The sequence below is a fragment of the Anser anser genome (genome assembly GCF_964211835.1).
Source record: "Anser anser genome assembly, chromosome: 4".
Lineage (NCBI taxonomy): Eukaryota > Metazoa > Chordata > Aves > Anseriformes > Anatidae > Anser > Anser anser.
The window spans coordinates 3,012,263-3,031,680 of NC_139724.1; the positions used below are offsets into that span (position 1 = coordinate 3,012,263).

Below are 19,418 nucleotides of genomic sequence, written 5' to 3' on the forward strand. Positions count from 1 at the left end.
AGTGAGCTATCTGCCTGATAACTTTCTTCTGAAATTTTTTAGAATTGTTAAAGAGACCTTGGAAAATTCTTCAATATTCAGCAAACTACCATGTAAGATAAGAGGACATAATCACCTATATTTGTGAAAACGTTCTTCTGTCCTCAAGTGGCACTTTTCGCTAGAACACAACCCATAAACAAGACTTCAAATATGCAATTCTTTTTTTTTCATAAATCTTAAATGCTGTCACAATAAATTACAGACTTGTGCATTTATACAAGCAATACGAATTAACACAAATACTGTGATAACTAAGAACATTGCTTCAGAGAAGCCAATATTATTATTTCTAGCAAACTTGCTATGGAAACATTCCAGTAATTTCCTAATGAAATGAAATCTCATTTTTCAGTCAGTAGGTAATACAGTTGATTGCAGAACTGATGTATTTACAACCCCCATCTACATTACAAAAGTAGAAGATTGCTCAGGTCAACTTTATATATGTTGTATATGTCACGTGACATATATCATATATGTTGCAGCAGGTTTTTTAATACTACTTTGACATATCAGTCTAGTATTTTCATTAAAAATCTTGGGACATATAGTTAAAAAATTGCACCCTGACAACAGTCAACAGCAGTTTAATGCCAAAATCATGTGGTGTATTTTGAGTGGCTTTGCACACAGGTCTGTCTTTGGCAGGTATTATCCAATATTCTCAGGAATGACTTGAAGGATGGAACTGAGCGTTCACATTACAGCTGCAGACAGCATGAACAAGGTGTTCTGCAAGTACACAACCCAAGAGGAACGTAACTTGAAAGGTTCCTTTTACCTTGGAGAAAAGGGCTGGAAATGTAATTTAGTAAGGACGAATACAAGTTGCAAAGCTTTGGCAGGAATAACAAACTGTGCAAACAGAGAATGATGAGTTAGAGAAGAATTCTGCAAAAAAGGACCCAAAGGTCGCAGTGGCTTGCCAGAGAGTCACTGAGCTCATTCTGCTGTAATACAGACAATCATTGCACTGTTGTAAAATTAAAATACATCCCCCTGGGGAAGTTATTTTTCTTTGAGAAAAGGCTGAAGTAATTGGTGTTATTTGGTCTAGAAAAGGAAAACTGAAAAGAAAATGACAAGTGTTCGAAGAGGAAGGGAAAGATTTGCTCTGCATGTTCACACATGCTAAAACTAATAGGAAAGTGCACAGCTTACTAAGGTTGCAGCAGAGAAAATTCAGGTTAGACATCGAGAAAAACCTCTTAACAGTAAGGTCAGTTGCATTTTGATGGGTGGCTTCCCTCCCCCAAATCACTGGCAGCGAACGGGAAGCACGAAGGAGGCACGAAGGAGGCCCACAAGCCAGCCTCTTCCACGTCCACCCTTGTGGCTGGGAGGCCACCAAGCCTGGGTGCACGGTGGTCTCCTGGCCGCTCCGCTCACAGCCCTTTAACAGGGGGGAGAAAATGAGATCTCGTCAGAGTGTAAAATGAAGGAATGCTGTTCAGCATGTAACGAGGAAGGCACAGAGGACTGCCGAGCTGAGGGCGTGAGCTGGCAGTGAGAACTGGGAACAGATCGGCTCGTTTCCGATTGTGCTGGGACTGAAGAGCACAGAGAATGCTGCAGGTAACCAAGCTGGCTCATTGCTTTTGCTTTCCTTCCCACACTGGAAAGAAACAAAGCGGCATCCTATTTAGCTAGAACTACCAGTAATTTTCCACACCCTTGATTGGTATTTTAATACCAAAAGTATAATGTAGCATTTTTTAAATGGTGATATGTACCATTTGTAACATCCTTCTAACGCTGAACACCACTGCATGGATGAATGCAAGGAGCACAACCACACTAATATAAACGTCAGGAATACGAGAATTTTCAAGCCAAAGCAAATCAATTTGCTTACAAGCTTTGAGGTTTGTTTTAAATCTTAAAAAAGTCCCTAGTTAAGCCCCCTTAAAAAGTCCCTAGTTCTGCAACAGGACTGGGACAATAAATCCTCGGTTAGGACACCATAAACAATACATATAAGACTTCATTATCATTTACAAGCACTAAACACTTTTCCACCCAGTCCCAAGACTGTTCCAGAGACTGCCCATTAGATCAAGGATATTCTCCTCATATAACCATACCTGTAACTACAGCAACTGTGGGTAAGGAAGTACTTGCACTCCTAGCCTTTTTTCCTCTTCAAGCTTTATTTATAGTTTAAAATTACCATATATTTTTCCTTAAAAGCTGGCTTATTTTGGAAATTGCTAGAGCTGCTGAGGTTTATGTGCAAAACTAACTATACCAGACATACTGAGAAGCTTCCCCTGGCAAGGTCAAGCCCATTTTTTTCCGCTGGCAGGGTGAAGTTTGCTTTCTCAGTGAAGAACTGGTTTCAGAGATTCTAATTGCAGTGTTCCTGACCTCAACGCTTCTGGCTCTTGGCCAGAGACTTCTATTTTAAGAGATTCCCAGTTTTACCACTCTCCTTGGCACAGCTCTGCCCAGTGGGATTGCCTGTTAGACCTGCTGGAGCTCTTCCTTCTCACTTGTCTTCTGGACCCCAGGACTTCCACATCTCCTCCCATCTCTGACAGGCTACAATGCGTCTGTCTGTCTGTCTGTCTGCTACACAGCAAGTTTCTTTGTCAACCAGTCCTGCAGTTAAATGGAAATGCCCCAAACAACAGAAGCATATCCTTTCCTCCATTCTATTTACTTCTTGCATCTAAAATCCCCTTCCCAGTTTCTCATCTTTTAGCTTCAAAGAGCTATATAACGGTACTTGGGTGCTCTGTTCTGCTTTTGAGATAGCTCAAAGCTCTAGAGCTCAAACCTCTGCAAATTGAAAAAAAAAAATACATTTTCCCTAGACTTGTTTCATTACCCAAAATTTTCTACTGAATCCAAAGCATTCCAGTTAATGATGCTCCATGGACGTATTGCAGAAGAGACTGACCTCTCCCTTCTTGTTTTAGTATATGAAAAGAGACATAGAGGGTTTACTGGGCCTTGAAGGGGAAAAAAATATCCTTATTTCAATAAATATTTCTTCAGTTTATAATTCCATGTTGTATGAACACATTCTAGAATTGATGTAAAAATACTGACTGTAGCAGATAAATGTGACAGGGAAAAGGAGAAATGCACTTTCTTTTGGTATTTCTGAAAGCCCGGCTGTGTACTTATACTGTGACTCTATGTTTAGATTTGGTACATCATCTGAAAAATAGAAATTAATTTTGTAATGATATATAACATTCACTTTCAAACAATGATTTCATCAGAGTATTTGTAGTGAGGATAGAGTACTCAGATTTCATTATCCTCAAAAATATATACTGCAAGATGTTTACTGCCATAATATAAAGTTATTATGAAAAATTAATGCTAAATAAGTAGAGTATATTCCATACTCCATTCTTTCTACTACATTCACTGATTTACTTGCTAATTTGAGAAAATGAGTAGCTCTCAATGATTCTCCAAGCTATTAATGCAAATTGGCGAGTCTTTATATGACTCAGAATTTGTATCGTTAAATTTTGCCCAAGCCCTAATGAAGAACATAGTCTGAAGAAGCAGAGAGATTATTAGAGCATTTAGAAAATCACACAAACAGTTCCATAGCCTGGCTTAGCTGTATTTTAGGGCAGGCTTTCAAGGAATCTCATCCTTTGTGGGCAGTACCAAATGATCAGGAGTACACATCTTCCAAATCGTGTTTAGTAGCCAGTCCTTTTGAATGACTAGCCTACCTATGCTTGTCCATGAAGATGTAGCCTTTAGTGTCTATATAATATATATATATATCATATGGCATATATATATATATATATATCCATATATACCTATATGCATGCTAATGAGGAAAATAAAGAAAATAGGTAAATTTTCTTCCCCTAGTTTGACTTTTTTAAGATGATACGAGAGTTAGCAACATATCTTGTGATGTAATAGCTAATATAAACCCAAATGAACATACCTATTTTACCTCAAAAGCCTCCAAGAACTGTTTAAGAACTGTATTAGAAGATCACCAAAGTTACTGAGGAAGACAAGACAGCTGACATCTAACGCAATTATTTACACACAGTAAAATGCTCATTCCTACTTACTCTTCAAGATGTAATTACTAAGCAGAGGGCCAACACAGCAGATTGCCCCACCCAGACAAGTTGCCTCCTCTGCCTCTCCATCTTACCACGTGGGCTTTTCGTTGAGGTTTTCGTTATCTTATTTCCCCCAATTTTGCTTCACATCAATGAAATGAAAATCAAGGTCACAAATTAAAACCGAAGTAGTTAGGCATTTTCTTGTAACTTTTACTACAATTCTGCAAGCGTACTTCTCAAGCAACGTTTAGAAAAGATCCTGTGCACAACATACTGCACATGTAAAAGCTCAGTTTCCTCTGGGTTACTCTAGAGTTTCCTTCACAGGGCCTGGCACTTGAACTAACCTGAGAGAAGCCTTTGTGAAATTCATTCTACCTTTCTTCCTGTGCCTCCTTCTCTTTCCACTCTTAGCCAGTCCCACAAAGAAACAGATAGTGGCACAAAGGATGAGATAAGAATGAGACAAGGGTGAGACAAGCTTAGATTACTCATGAAACAGCACACCCAGATAATGAAATGTTCTGATTAATGGTCATAGCATTTTACGCAGTAAGATCGCGATCATTGCTCGAGTCTTTAAATTTCAGTAACTTACAGGATTTTTCTACTCTTCAGAATATTGCTTAACTTAAACAAAAATGGCAAGACCTTGACTTAAATCTTTATTCAGTGGCATACAACTCATCCCCCTTGTTTCCTCATTCTTCCACAGACATTAGACTAAACAAGTGACATCTACATCCCACCTTAGCAGTTAGAAGAAGGTATCTACATCCCACCTTAGCAGTTAGAAGAAGGTAACTCCACCTTCACTAGCTGCTTCTCTCTCTCTGTCTCCAATAATATCTACGCGAGAGGAAATAACCACTCCAGCAAAGGCTATTCTCCCTTCTCAAGTAGGACAATGTTATGCATATGAAAGGACAAGAAACAAGAAAAAGGACAAGAGGCAATGGGCACAAACTGGAACACAGGAGGTCCTCTCTGACCATCAGGAAACTTTTTTTTTTTCTAAAAGCCTCCCGGACATGGTCCTGGACAGCCTACTCTACGTAGCCCTGCTCGAGCCAGTGGTCTGGACCACATGAATCCTCTTCCAACCTCAGCCATTCTGTGATTCAGTGAAAAATCCTCTAACAATTCAAGCAATTAATTAATTTTAATCCACAAAATATGTGAGTTACAAATAAATGCAACACTGCAAACTGAATTTGGTATACACACCTTGAATAATACCAAGAAATTGGTAGCAAAAACCTTCATGAAAGAATCAACAATATTGGAATTGTGAGAACTATGTTGTGCATTACAGCCAGAGCATTATTTCCAGCCCGTCTAAAAATACACGCTCCATAAGAGGATTTTATCTTAGCAGGAGAGATTCTCTGCCTAAAAGGGTGAATTAAGGATAGATCAAGGTAACTACTTTAACTTTTAACAGGCTGGTTTTTTTTGTTAGCTTACATCAGAATCCAGAAGTGTGATATGGCAGTAACTCTAAATACTAACGGTATAATTATATATCCATTAAAAACTTTCAGAATGATTTTCTCATAGTAAGCAACTATACTTAGACTGAGATATTTCAGCAGGCTTTCACAGATTGAAAATATCTAAAACTCCTAGAAAACTACATCACTTTTTTTCTCCAGTAAGCCTGTAGCACCTACCAAGCCTTCAGATCAATATTACTGATGTGTGACTCGTACTACCTGAGCATTGCTTGCTTTTACCTCTAAATACTTTATCATAAGATCTGTTTGGGTAAAATGTCCTGTTGCACGACTCAGATGACAGTTTGATATTTGTCTGTTTATTCTCCTCAAGTCTCCTAGCATTGAGTTTGATTCTACTCCCACCATACGGAGAAGCACTGAACCACTACCAGTGAGAAAACAGATTACGCCTTTGAGAAGCATAATTCAATTCAAGGTTCTTTCCTTGTCCTGAGAGAAGTAATTTGTTTCAGCTTCACATGTGGTTCAAACCCGACAGATTCAGAAGGAACATGTGCTCTGTTCACCTCTTGTCCTCCTGTACCTTCTAACTGCACTGCTGTGACTGGTATCTACTTCATGGAGGGAATTTTTGTTTTGTCCTGAATCCACCTTACAAGAGAGACAGCCAGTAAAAGCATCTTTTGGATACATCAGCAACTAGCTAAATTAAATACTGTGGATATGTTATTGATGAAAGTACCTTTTGTTTTCGGACAGAGTCAGCGTTTCAAAATGAGCAGGACACAGCACATTAGTATACGTTCAGTTTCTAGGGGTATCTTTTCCTTCATAAACAAAAAACTTCCTTAACAAAGCTGGTAAGTGCTAGTAAACAGGGTGATGCACAGATTAGATGTAAGCATTTGCAGTCATAGAACTATTCAGTGTAAAGTGGCACATCTGTAAGGGCACAGAAGGCCACTGGATTCTGACCTACTGTAGACTAACTCCCTAACAAGTGTTAACTCATCATTTTGGTAACAATCCTTGCATTCAATACACACAGCAGATTCGGAGGCCACTAGGGTCTCACAAACTGTAAAAATTAAAGCTGAGAAAAGCACTGAGGAGAAAGGCTGGAATTACTGGACTTAGAGAGGCTGGTGATTCTGCATTCTGGGGCCAAGCAGTTAAACAAAAGAAATAATGACAAACCATCTATCTGCTTGAGATGACAGACCATAAAACTAATTTGTACTAATTAAAAAATACAAGGATCTGCAGTGACACAGAAGGATATGTAGAAAAAAATAGCACCTCTTCAGCTGTCTCACATTCTCTAGTAATATAAATAGTGTTTTCCACTCTGCCTACAGCAATGAGATAACTATAAAGCCCATGAATAAAAAAGGTCTGGGTTCATGGTGCTCACCGAGTTGGTTTGTGAGAGATCATGCAGACCCCCAGCTGCGGTGCAGGTTCAGGCAATACTAATACATCTGCCACCTGTTGCCTTGCAGTTCCAAGAAGCCCTCTCCTGGGAAGTGCATTTTACTGTAAGCCACTTTCTAGCTTATGTGACAAACTTAAAGAGCACAAGCATTCTATTTTAGAGCTTCAAATATCACGATTTTCCCATCAGGAACAGGAAAGTAACAACAGTCTGAAACACAGCCAGGCAGAAATCAAGATGTTCTGTGCCTTGAAAGTATCATTTTTACGAAGAGGAAGCCTGTAATAGGAATTGGGCTGATGGGGAATAATGGGAAGAAAATAGATTAGTCATGCACCAGGAAACATAACCTTGATACTGGGCATGGGTTAGGGACCAGCTTAGCTAGGGTGAAGTCTTGCATTTGAATTCTGGGCAGTCATCCAAAACAGCATTTGGGGTTTGCCTTCTATCTGTGGTAAAGTGAAAGCAATTCTGGAAACATACATATACAGACATATATTATGTATATGGTTATGGGCTGAAAGGATGACAATATCACACTAAAATCATAAATAAAATGTTTGTACTTATTGGGTTTTGACTCAGTTATATCTAACACTCTCACAAATATAAGGGGATAACAAATCAAGTTCCTGTTCTTTATTTTCTCAGATTGCATCATTACAGTTGGGTGAAATGTGGCATGTCGGTCTGGTAAACCCTTACCTTTCCAGCTAATAGGCTGGTTTATACAGGCTCCTGAGGTTTGTGTATTTGAAGAGCAAATCTTACAGGACACCTCTCCATCATATCATTTGTTGGAAAAAAACACTATTTGTTTAAATGAAAGTCTTAAGTTCTGACCTGCACCACTGGTACTAGTTTCTTTTATGGAGCTTAAACTAAATAGATTGCAAATTACAAAAATAGATTAAGAGATGTTGTAAATCTTTTCAGTTTGTTTTCAGACTGTTGGCTGAGAAACATGTATTACAAGATCTTATACCACCTCCCTTTGGATCAGTGGAATCTACTAGTTAAAGACCATCAAAGTACAAGGTAGAAATTATATTTAAGTAAACCTTTTTTTTTTCCTAGAGACGAGCTACGTTTTTACATGTCATACATTATGGCAGGCTATTCATCTAGTTAGCTGTAGTGACAGTAGTGGACAATAGCACTCATTCCAGAAATACAAAACTGGTCAAACTGCACATCTGTAATGTGCACATAGATGTACAAGAATCTCCATTTGCTATACACACAATGCAGATATTGACTTCTGGAAGGAGGACATTATTACATGAGAATGTGCATTTTTACTTAGTTATATTATTTACTTATTTATATTATTTACTTTACATTACATTGCTATTTCTTATGTCTGTTTAAAAAATCTTGAAAATGTGATCCAAGTAAAGTCTGATGCTGTGATTTCTATTCAAGCAGGTTGAAGATAAAAGAGATGAAATCTGCATTATGATATAGCAAAAATGTTGATATCACATCACCCCCTTATGGTGTTCCTCCTGAGAAGGACCCCGATACAGGTAAGTAGAATAGGAGAGATTAATTTTCCTGCCTCTTCTAGAAGAAGAAGTTGCCTCAAAAACACCACCACTCCAGCTACAATACAAAGATAAAGGGTATCATCATATGATACAGGAAGGGCCTGGACTGCCTTATATTGACCTTATAAATATTAAATCCTCTCACTAATACTGAACAGGCTGTCAGTATATAGCAGCTGGTTGAGGGAAGAACGTACTCTACTTTACCAAGCATTTGTAAAACTGCATCTGGGCAACTATGTCCATTTGGGGGCTTATCAGAACAAGGAAAACATGGACAAATTGGAACAAATACAGTGGGGGGCCACCGAGGTAGGTAAAGGGGTTGAAGCCTGAGACATGAGAGGACATGGAGAGAACTGGGGTTTTGTGAAAGGATGAGAGGCAAAAGATCCAAGATGAAGCAAGAAAAAATTCAAACAGATAAAAAGAAACAATTCCTCACAGGGTGAGTGGTCAAGCACTGGAACAGGTTGTGCAGAGAGGGTGAGGAATCTGTCCTTGTAGATACCAAAAAATGGACAGGGCACAGTCCTAAACAAACCCAGCTAACCTCGTCCTTGGGTGTAACTTCAAATCTGGCCATGCTTTCGGCCCAGGTCGACAGCTAAATACAGCTAAATAAAAACATCATACGATGGGTGAGCAATTGGCTAACGGGCAGGGCCCAAAGGGTTATGGTAAATGGGGCTGCGTCAGGCTGGCGGGCGGTCACCAGTGGTGTCCCTCAAGGCTCCATTTTAGGGCCGGTACTTTTCAATATTTTTATAAACGATCTGGATGTAGGAATAGAAGGTATTTTGAGCAAGTTTGCTGATGACACCAAACTTGGAGGAGTTGTGGACTCGAATGAGGGTGGAAAGGCCTTGCAGAGGGATCTGGATAGGTTAGAGAGCTGGGCGATCACCAACCGCATGAAGTTCAATAAGAGCAAGTGCCGGGTCCTGCACCTGGGACGGGGAAACCCTGGCTGCACGTACAGACTGGGCGATGAGACGCTAGAGAGCAGCCTAGAAGAGAGGGATCTGGGGGTCGTGGTTGACAGCAAGTTGAATATGAGCCAGCAGTGTGCCCTGGCGGCCAGGAGGGCCAACCGTGTCCTGGGGTGCATCAAGCACGGCATCGCTAGTAGGTCAAGGGAGGTGATTGTCCCGCTCTACTCTGCGCTGGTGCGGCCTCACCTCGAGTACTGTGTGCAGTTCTGGGCACCACAGTATAAAAAGGACATGAAACTGTTGGAGAGTGTCCAGAGGAGGGCTACGAAGATGGTGAAAGGCCTGGAGGGGAAGACGTACGAGGAACGGCTGAGGTCACTGGGCCTGTTCAGCCTGGAGAAGAGGAGGCTGAGGGGAGACCTCATCACAGTCTACAACTTCCTCGTAAGGGGGTGTCGAGAGGCAGGAGACCTTTTCTCCATTAACACCAGTGATAGGACCCGCGGGAACGGGGTTAAGCTGAGGCAGGGGAAATTTAGGCTCGACATCAGGAGGGGGTTCTTCACAGAGAGGGTGGTTGCACACTGGAACAGGCTCCCCAGGGAAGTGGTCACTGCACCGAGCCTGTCTGAATTTAAGAAGAGATTGGACTGTGCACTCAGTCACATGGTCTGAACTTTTGGGTAGACCTGTGCGGTATCAAGAGTTGGACTTGATGATCCTTAAGGGTCCCTTCCAACTCAGGATATTCTATGATTCTATGATTCTATGACAGGGGAAGGGTTGGACCAGAAGGTCTCCAAAGTGACTTCCACCCTACTTTAATCTATGATCCCATACATATTAGCATTGTTCTATAGGCATTCATTCAACCAAAGGCTAAATACTGTGCTATTGTACACCTGATAATTATTCGATCAATTCAGTGAATTTGGAGACAAAGTCTCAAGTGTGGTTCTGAGATTCTTCTAAGATCTCTACTAAACCTCTCTGTAATAGTTGGGGATCACCCTTGGCCTATTTTAAACTGTAAACCTAACCCTGACAAGTTCAGTTGTTTTGGGGCTGCAACTGGGATCCCCACAGACGCATATCAAACTGGCTCAGTACCCTCCTTGTTCTTCAAGAGCTCCTGATCCTCAGAGCAGCTATTGAAAGCCAACCAGTCCTGTGTTTCTAGATCACCACGCTCCTTCTGCTCTGGGTGACATCATAAACTGGGCACCCTCCTAGGCTTGTTTTTCCTTTAACAATATGAATTGTTAGGGAAATGATAAAGTCCCACATTAATAGTCTGATACCAACAATCATTATCTTATGTTTACTCTCTGTTATCCTGTAATTCCCTGCAAATCTGTAAGCACCACTGCTGTCTTGCAACCACAGGCATACTGCTCAAATACACCTCGCTGGCTGCCTGAAATCATACCTCACGATCAAGAATAACTGTTGGTTGTCATTAAGTGATGATCACTGTAAGAGACAGGCAGCTGAAACCTGGACTAGCTTAAGGAAGGATGAATAACTGTATCTGTTCCTTCATCGTTCTTAACGTATTACTTTTGTTTACGTCTCTCAAAATCCTTATAATCCTCCAGAAGGCAATTCTTATTATTTTTTTCCAGGGAAGGCATAATGGACCTGATCCTTTATTACATTAGTAATGATGAACTGCTACTAAAGTACTCCCCTTGATATACACCAGCTAAGAATCTGTCTCTCTGAACATACCAATAAAAAACAGAATGCCCTGTCGGTGGGATTAATGTTTTTTGTCATAATAGGTTACCAAATACTCTGCAAAATACAGTCCGTTCTGATGGTAAGATTATCTTTACAAACTACAGGGAGAGCAATCCCTGGTAAAGCAAATCCTGGGGCATCCTGATAGAGACAAGCAGATCACTTCTCTGACAATCAGCTAAATCCTCCCTTCACTGGTAACACTGAATATGGACATTCAACAAGCTCTCTTATCGCTCATTTTTGAGAAAGCATATTAAGGGTGGAAATTTTGTGCTATTCTATGGATTGCTTTAATCCAAGCAATAGTCTGGATAAGAATACTCCAGCGGTCACGATGGCTACATCTCCTGTGTTTTGAAACAGGGAACTGGCAATGGTAATGGGGACAAATTTAAACACAAAATATTTCTTGGCTAATGTGTTTGCAACGAGCTTAGAGAAGGATATAGAGGAAAGGAAACCAGAGAGCTTTTAAATAACAAGATCAGCTTGGGGGAGTACTGATTTATCTAATCCTTGCCTTCTGTATCTGGGTCACTTTAAATAATCTGATGATTAAAAGGTAGGCTCCTCCTTTTGTCAGGGCCCCTAAATGAAGCAGCGGTCAAAGCACAACCTTAGCAGCTAATAGGGAACACGCTTTCTTCTAAGGTCAAGTGCGGAAGTTTTAAAATTGATGGGAAGTGTTTCTTAGATGACTGCAGGATATGATAGCTCCCTTACAGTTACCGAATAGAAGTGAATTCTATTTCCTTTTGTTGCCTTTTACTCTTCAGCTCTTTGTACCTCAATCACTTGACATTTGTTGAATCACTTCGTATTATGAGGTGCGACTCTTCATATTAGACTAACCTTTTTGACCTTGCCTGGAACAGAAAAGGTCGGGATAGATCCATTCCACACGATATGTGTGGTCAGAATATCTCAGCATTATTGCTGCAGGGAACAAGCCTAGAGGTAGACTCAGTTATTAAGATTATTGCAGTAGGGACGTCATCACACTTGGGAGACTAATATTCCAGTTCTCAGGCATCTCTGATGCCTACACATAAGTCAGATGATAGATACAGTTTGACTTTAAGAGAAACTAGCAGAGAAATACTCATCAAAGGGAAGGGTTGGACTGACTAAGTTTGGTGACACTTCTTCCACCTGGAAAAAAGACCAAGAATTGACATAAGAATTCATAGTACGTTGCAAAAGTAGACATTCACTGAGAGGAGAATTATGGAGAAGGATGGCTGTTCTAATGCACAGGCAAAACTGGTAACAGGTTGTTTGGGGTAAAGAAATTATCTGGCTGTGAAAGGAGGAGACCACTGGGCTGGACAACAGAGAATGTGTGTGGTCAGATCTCTACACAACCAAAAATCATGGTCAAATCAAAAAGAGAAATTGCAGAGATTGATTTCTGAGTTGACGAAGCATATCTAGATCTGCTCACGGAACCATGAGCAGAGTCAACCAAGTGGATGTCTTACAGACATTCATTAAATATATTTTTTTAAGAAATATTTGTAGCAAAAGGCAACTAACTGAGCCAAACAATTGCGCACTGGTCAAGTTCTATGTAAAGGTCTGCTGAAAAGGACCACTAACTTCTACATTTCTTCAGCCATTTCTGGGTTTGCCCTCATTTCAGCATTTGTCTGAAACGTACTCAGGGAAGATGTCAGCTCTCAAATGATATGCGCACAGGTGAAAGTGGAGTCATTCAATTAGTAATCACTGTGCAATTAGGCTTTGTATCAAAATAGAAATTACTTTTCTAAAAATAGGTGGTGATGACGTATTAGCTCAAAAGGAACAGATTTCTGAAAAGACAGGAAGAGGAACAAAATAACAGCTCTGAAGGCCAGCAGAAAACTGAAGGGCAAAGCAAAGTAATCTAATAAAAAACAAAATCCATAAAATCAAAGTCCTGAATGTTTAACAGCCTCAAATAGCACAGATGGGGTTTGTAATCTCAGTGGTTGCAACGTTTTTAATAGCCTTTTCTGAGATAATTCTGTTATTTCATTGTTGCAAGGAACAGGGAAATCGGTGTGGCATTTCAGATGTCACTTGTGGTAAGTTTTGATAAAGGCCAGTGTTTTTATGTAATTTAGCTGTAAAAAGAAAAAGAAAACTGCAAGCTAAAGAAACTAGTGTTTAGAATGCTCGCTTATCCATCAGTTTATAATCAGAGAATAAATTTCGTCACTATGGCAAATTCTCATCACTGGAAATGGGAATGACCTTGACAGATACCAAGTTCCTTAAAGAGGAAGTTATGAAGCAATCTGAGTATCTTCACTGGCATTAAATCACTACCACCAAATGGCATTTAGCAGGGGCCTAAAAAAAATAAAGTGTGAAACAACAGAGATACCAAGGAGAGGATGTAATACACCCTCAATACCAACAACTGTTCCTAAAAGATTTGAGAGTGACAATATAGCATCTATTTTTAAAAATGGAATTGAGATAAAATCTAGGAAAGAGAAACTGAGCATTTCAGTCATAATTTCTCTTTTTTTAACTAAATTTTGCCTTTAACTTGTATTTTTGCTCATTTCAGAATTTCTTAATTAAGCCTGGTAAGATTAATTTTTTCTCTTATTCTTTTTATCAATGCCATATTGCTTGACAAAAAATAAAAATGGTATTTGAGTATTCACATTCTCTTCAGGCATTCTCTTTTCCTTTTTCCATATAACTTCATATTTATCTTTTTCAACCAGCTGTAGTTACATACGCTTGACTCTCATCATAAATCAAACGTCCGTTCTTCATTAACATTGAAGTCTGTTTTTCTTTTTTTTTTTAAACTTATTTATTGCCTATGATGAATGTGATTCTTGAGCATGTAAATCCAATCTTGAGTAGAAAGGCAGCATTCATTATCCCCATCGAGCATAAAGGCAGCGAAATAACTTTTAAATTTAATCTTCCACAGGAAGTCTCTGGCAAATCAGTATTAGAACCAAATTCTTAGATGGCTGCTCAGAGCCCTGACTAAAAACATACATCCTTTCCACCCATCCTATAGGCAACACCTATTCATTCGTATTCCAATTTTTAGCTACCTGGGAACACGCATGTGAAAGGACAGACACACAAATACTACTCAAAATGCTGAATACTATCAACAGATATTACCCAAGTGCATCCATCCAACATTTACCAAGAAGAAGACACATCTAGGTAGGTCATTCACCTCTTTCTCTGTGTGCAGTTGTTTACTGTTGGGCTGTTGACAGTGCTTTGTCCAGGAAACTGTATGATGGAACGGCCCCTACATGGGAGCTCTGTCAGGGTACTTGTGGCTCTCTGTGGCAAGCACAGAAGGAGCTATAATCAAGCAGCTGTAATCTATCTCCTCAGCAAAAGGGTAGCAGAAGGACACAACCAAAAGCCAGCAGCTGGATTCACCCTCCAATTCAAGTGAATGAGAATTTTTAAATGAAGGCAACGTGCCACAAATCCAGTGCAGATACATCCCAGCAGTTTGAATTTGTTCTGTCTGGAGGCAACCAGTGAGCAGCAGTGGGGAAAATCCCTTCCATCAGATGACACTATACTTGTACAGGCCCTCTACTGCTATCTGCATCATCCACCAGCAGCTCTGAGGTGCAAAGGTTAGACAACAAATACTGAGGTGCCAGCAGTGTTCATTAGTTCATGAACACTGTTATAACACTGTAATGAACATTAGTTCATTAATGTTCATCCAGACACACAGCAAGACGTTGCAGAATCTGAACTAGGAGTTTCACCAGAACTCCCACATCACCACTCTGCATATGCTTCTCCTGGCAGAGAAAAATCATCAACTACCAGAGATGGTAAAGCTCTACCAGGACTCTATAAATTTACAGTGGTAGGCAAAAAAAACATGTTACGTAAAGCTGAATGACTCGCTTTAAATGCTATGACTCTTTATTTGAAAATTATAATCATTTTATAAACACCAATCAAAGTCCTTCACTTCATCTTTGTTCATTAATGCCAAGTCTACATTTGCCATTTGGGGCTTCCCTTAGGAGCGCATTCTTTTACATCTAAAAATGTCCCCACTTGCAAACGTTTTGTGGAGTATCTTCATGATATTGCATCCCTCCCCCATTATTCTGAAAACTAACTCCTGACAGATAGATACGGATTTCAGCAGGCAGAAAACAAGTGTTTATGCCAAGGTTGCCGACTGCCATCTTCTAAATGTCTGTTGTTATCTGTTGAATCGATCCCACTTGGATGGTAACTGAAGTAGCAAATGCCTGTTAACAGGTCTGCGCACATTACGCAGAACATTCACTGCTAACAATAAACGTTTTTAAAAACTAGAATAGCATATAAAATAATATCTGTGAAATTAATTTCCAATTCTGTCAGAATGTGTTTTTCACATTTAGGAAATTTTATTTCTTTTTCAAGCATAAAGAAAAGTGTTTATGAGGGATGATGCTTCATGAAAGTATCATTTTTACCATTACTTCCCTTACTATGCTCAAAATCCTAATATTAAATATATCAGTTAATCTTCTTATACAATGAGAAGGATGACAAATGAATGCAGAAATCATTCAATAAGTTCATTAAGAAAGTAGTTTCCTAAATTTTTTAGCAATGGAATTACAGCATTTCTTATCTTTAATGTAAGTAGAGGATGGAGAGTAATTGACCAACAGTTGTCCTGAGAGAGCTCTTTAACAGCAGTTTTGGGGCAAAAAGCAAAATTAAGAATAAAAAGTCAAAGAATCTTGGACTGAAGGCATCTTGAAGATGTTTTCAATTTCTTTCTATTGTCATAAAATGTCAAGAAAGTACAGACAGACCTGTTTGTTTTATAGTCCTATTGCTTCATCTCTTGGCCTCCATTTACTTTATACCATCCATCTTATGATGACATCAAACAGAAAAAAGAAAAAAGCAGGTTCCCAGGTCTGGGCCAGCAAGATGTGAAGGTGGTCAGACTTAGGATGGACTCTTACAAATCAAATCCTTTCACAAGCTTGGCTGTGTTCCTATTGATAAGAGAATGCTCTACAGAACAGGACTGAGAAAAGCATCTCACACAGGCCCAGCTATGTTTGCACAATTTCTTTTCAACCAAGGTAGTTTCAAGCTACAGCATTTAATCACATCGCTCTCTTGTTCTGCTCATGTACCCCAGAAAGATTAAGCTAAGGGTCATTATTTTGCCTATAGACAGTAAGTGCTAGGAAAATTCAATTTGAAATTAATCTACCCCTGAAGTGTGACTTGTTTTCCTCCTTGTCATAGCTTACACCATTACTGCAAAAATGGTATTTGCAATCATTGAATGATGCACTTGAACTCAACTGGAACACTGTTAGCTCCATGATTTATTTCTGAGAATGTCACAAGCAGACAAGATGAGTTAGAAAGATGTTGCTGGAATAAAGATGGCAGCTTCTGTATCATATATAGTCCTCATCTGTACCATATGTCCTGTTCTCTATAGCTACAGACAGTTGCCATAGTTAAGAAGGAAGAATTTACAAACATTAGCCAAATAATTTATTTGATAAATTGTTCCTAATCCTCAACAGAGGAAATAGCGTGCATCTTAAATATGCGTAAGGATAACTGGGCCAGTTGCTCCATAGTGATAATAGTGTGTCTGTTTGGGAGGGCTGAGGAGATGGGAACAGTTATCTCAGAAAACAAACCATCATCTAGCTACTTTGCAGTGTGTTGTTCACTGCGAATCGAGCACATGTTGTTTACAGCTCTGAAATCACAGCCGGGAAGCAGCTGCCGCTACAGCCTTGCCCAAACTGGAGAGAGAAGAACTGGCCATCAGTCAGTCTCAGCAACATCACCACCTTCTCTGGTACATTTTGGAAGAATAGACAAGCTTCGTGTCAGTGGAAGTAACAAGGCTCTTTTTACAGTTAGTTTGCCCACCAGGACAAGGTGCATTTCCCAAATTCAAATGTACATTCCAAACTTTTGACTTAAATTCTATCTGATCCCAGAAAGAATGAGTTCAGAAGCCTGAGTAAGTTATCTGCAAATGTCTAGCCCACAAACAACCACGTAAAACAATTTTATAAATCAAGTCTGAGAATTTATGCTCCTCACTATGGCAAAACAAATATAAGGAAAACATACGATGTAATATGTCTACACTTTACAGGATTTCTGAAACAAACAATTTATTGTTAAGAGATTTCAGTCAACAAAAATGTGAGTTTATATATCACACAATGAGTACATAACTTAATTTTGTTATTTACTTTTATTTTACTTACTGAGCAGTGAACACCAGGTCAGGTGTGGCATCAAAAGAGTTTGGAATCAACACCTAGCACCTCAGATCTACTCCATTAAATTCCACCAAATAACTCTTAGAAGAAAAAGGAAAATAGCATCATACCTGAGACTGTGCATTAATATTGGCTCCTTCCTTAACCAGAACTTTGACAACTTCAGCTTGTCCTGCTAAGGATGCAATGTGTAGGGCTGTATTCCCTTTCTGTTATAAAGAGGGAAAAAGCAAAAGACATTACCTTCTTTAGGAATCATTTTAACCAGCAGTTCTTTCATAATATCCAACATGCAGGCCTTAAATTTTTAAGTACAGTTTTACCTTACATTTTCATGATGTTCCATAACCATCAAAGGGATAGAACTGGTAGCAGCAACCGTGAAGATTTCTTCGGTGGTTGTTCAACACTTACAACCCAACATAACTTTTGAGTGAAATTACAGAATTTGGTTTGGGTTTGGAAAAAACTTCTAGATAAAGTATAATATGGGCTAACAGTTTTTTTTTTTCAATTCAGCTCTAGAGATCATGCCCTGTAGAATGCAGCTGAAAGGAGTCTAGGAATCCTAAAATTCAAGCTGTGAATCACGTGTAAAATGAGATTTCCTAGTACAAGGCCCAAAAGGAGGATCTAACTTAAGTGACAGAAATCAGTCTTTTTAGAAGTGGAAGATAAACCTTTTTTTTTCCTGTTCTCTAATCTGCATAAAATTAAAATGCGTATTTTTGAAAGTTGTTAACTTCAAGTTAAGAGACACAGTGCATAATAAAAAACATCTCTCGAAAACAGCAACAGCGTGGTAGACAGCTGCTTTTGTAAGAGTCTTGTATTTTTTCCAGGCCAATCTCCCATCCCCAGCTTTTTAAATTACTTTATTAAACAATCAAGACCAGGTGCCTAAGGCTCATAAAAGCAAAGCAGAACTCCAAAGTTCCATCTGGAAGCTGGTAGTTCTACCAGCAGCTTCACTGCGGGGTGACTTAAAGATGTTTTTGAAGGAAGGAGGGAACTTCTGTTTTTCTATCAGCGACAGACATAAGAAGTTCAGCAAGAAGCACTTTGAGCTGATGACCAAGTGCCAACCTTGATGGAGATCCTGTACATCAGCAATCATAAAAAAAGAATCCCACAGGGACACAGTGGCAGTAACTTATTGCAAAGACTGGGCATATATCTCTGGATACGATATATTCACTTATCAATTTTCACAGATTTGAAAAAAATCTACAGTTTTAAGCTATATTCACTCAATTGTCATTGGAAATAATAAATTTGGCATCACTTCTTTTTTTTTTTTTTAATTCTTCCCCTGCAAACAGATTGTATAAGTAATCTTCCCCTTTTCAATTAGAACTGACGAGCATCAGCCAAGAACACAGACACAGACCATAATGGAAACAGCACTGTAAATATCAATGAAGTATTTATACTATAATCTTATTTTGTACTTTAATATTTTTTTCTAAATTTCTCCCATGTATTTGAGTTACTCTTTTTGTGAATAGACTTACAGATGTGTGTGAATTACCTTAGTGGCAGAATCCACAGCCGACCCTCTTTCCAATAATTCTTGTACCAGTCCCACATGGCCTTCTTTAGCTGCCAGGTGCAGAGCATTGAGTCCATTCTGTAAGCACAAGGGCCATATCAGTTACAAATATCAGTTCTGAAGATACACGTTCCTACCTTACCCTGGTATAAGAAGAAGATTAGTAGCTGGAATACTGTTACATCTGCTAGCTGACTGTCTACATAAGTCAGATATTTTGGACTTGGCTAGTTAAGCCAAGGCGCTGTGTGACAAAGCTTCGCATAGCAACAGACATCAAAACAAACCATATTTTCGGCCAGCAAATTCTCCTAAGAGATTCCTTCCTCTCCTATAGTTCCACATTTCCTCGGACCACTACA

At 39.3% G+C, this 19,418-nt stretch overlaps 1 protein-coding gene across 35 annotated transcripts in view; it reads right to left on the reverse strand.

Moving 5' to 3' along the window:
• Positions 1–19,418, reverse strand: part of ANK2 (ankyrin 2) — a 352,274-nt gene that overhangs the window by 118,264 nt on the left and 214,592 nt on the right. For all 35 annotated transcript variants that reach the window (XM_083833351.1, XM_083833341.1, XM_083833344.1 and 32 more), the window contains 2 exons: positions 19,036–19,134; positions 17,615–17,713 (listed from right to left, as the gene is read on the reverse strand). In XM_083833351.1, the coding sequence (XP_083689477.1) occupies positions 17,615–17,713; positions 19,036–19,134 (198 nt within the window). The remainder of the gene's footprint in view (positions 1–17,614; positions 17,714–19,035; positions 19,135–19,418) is intronic.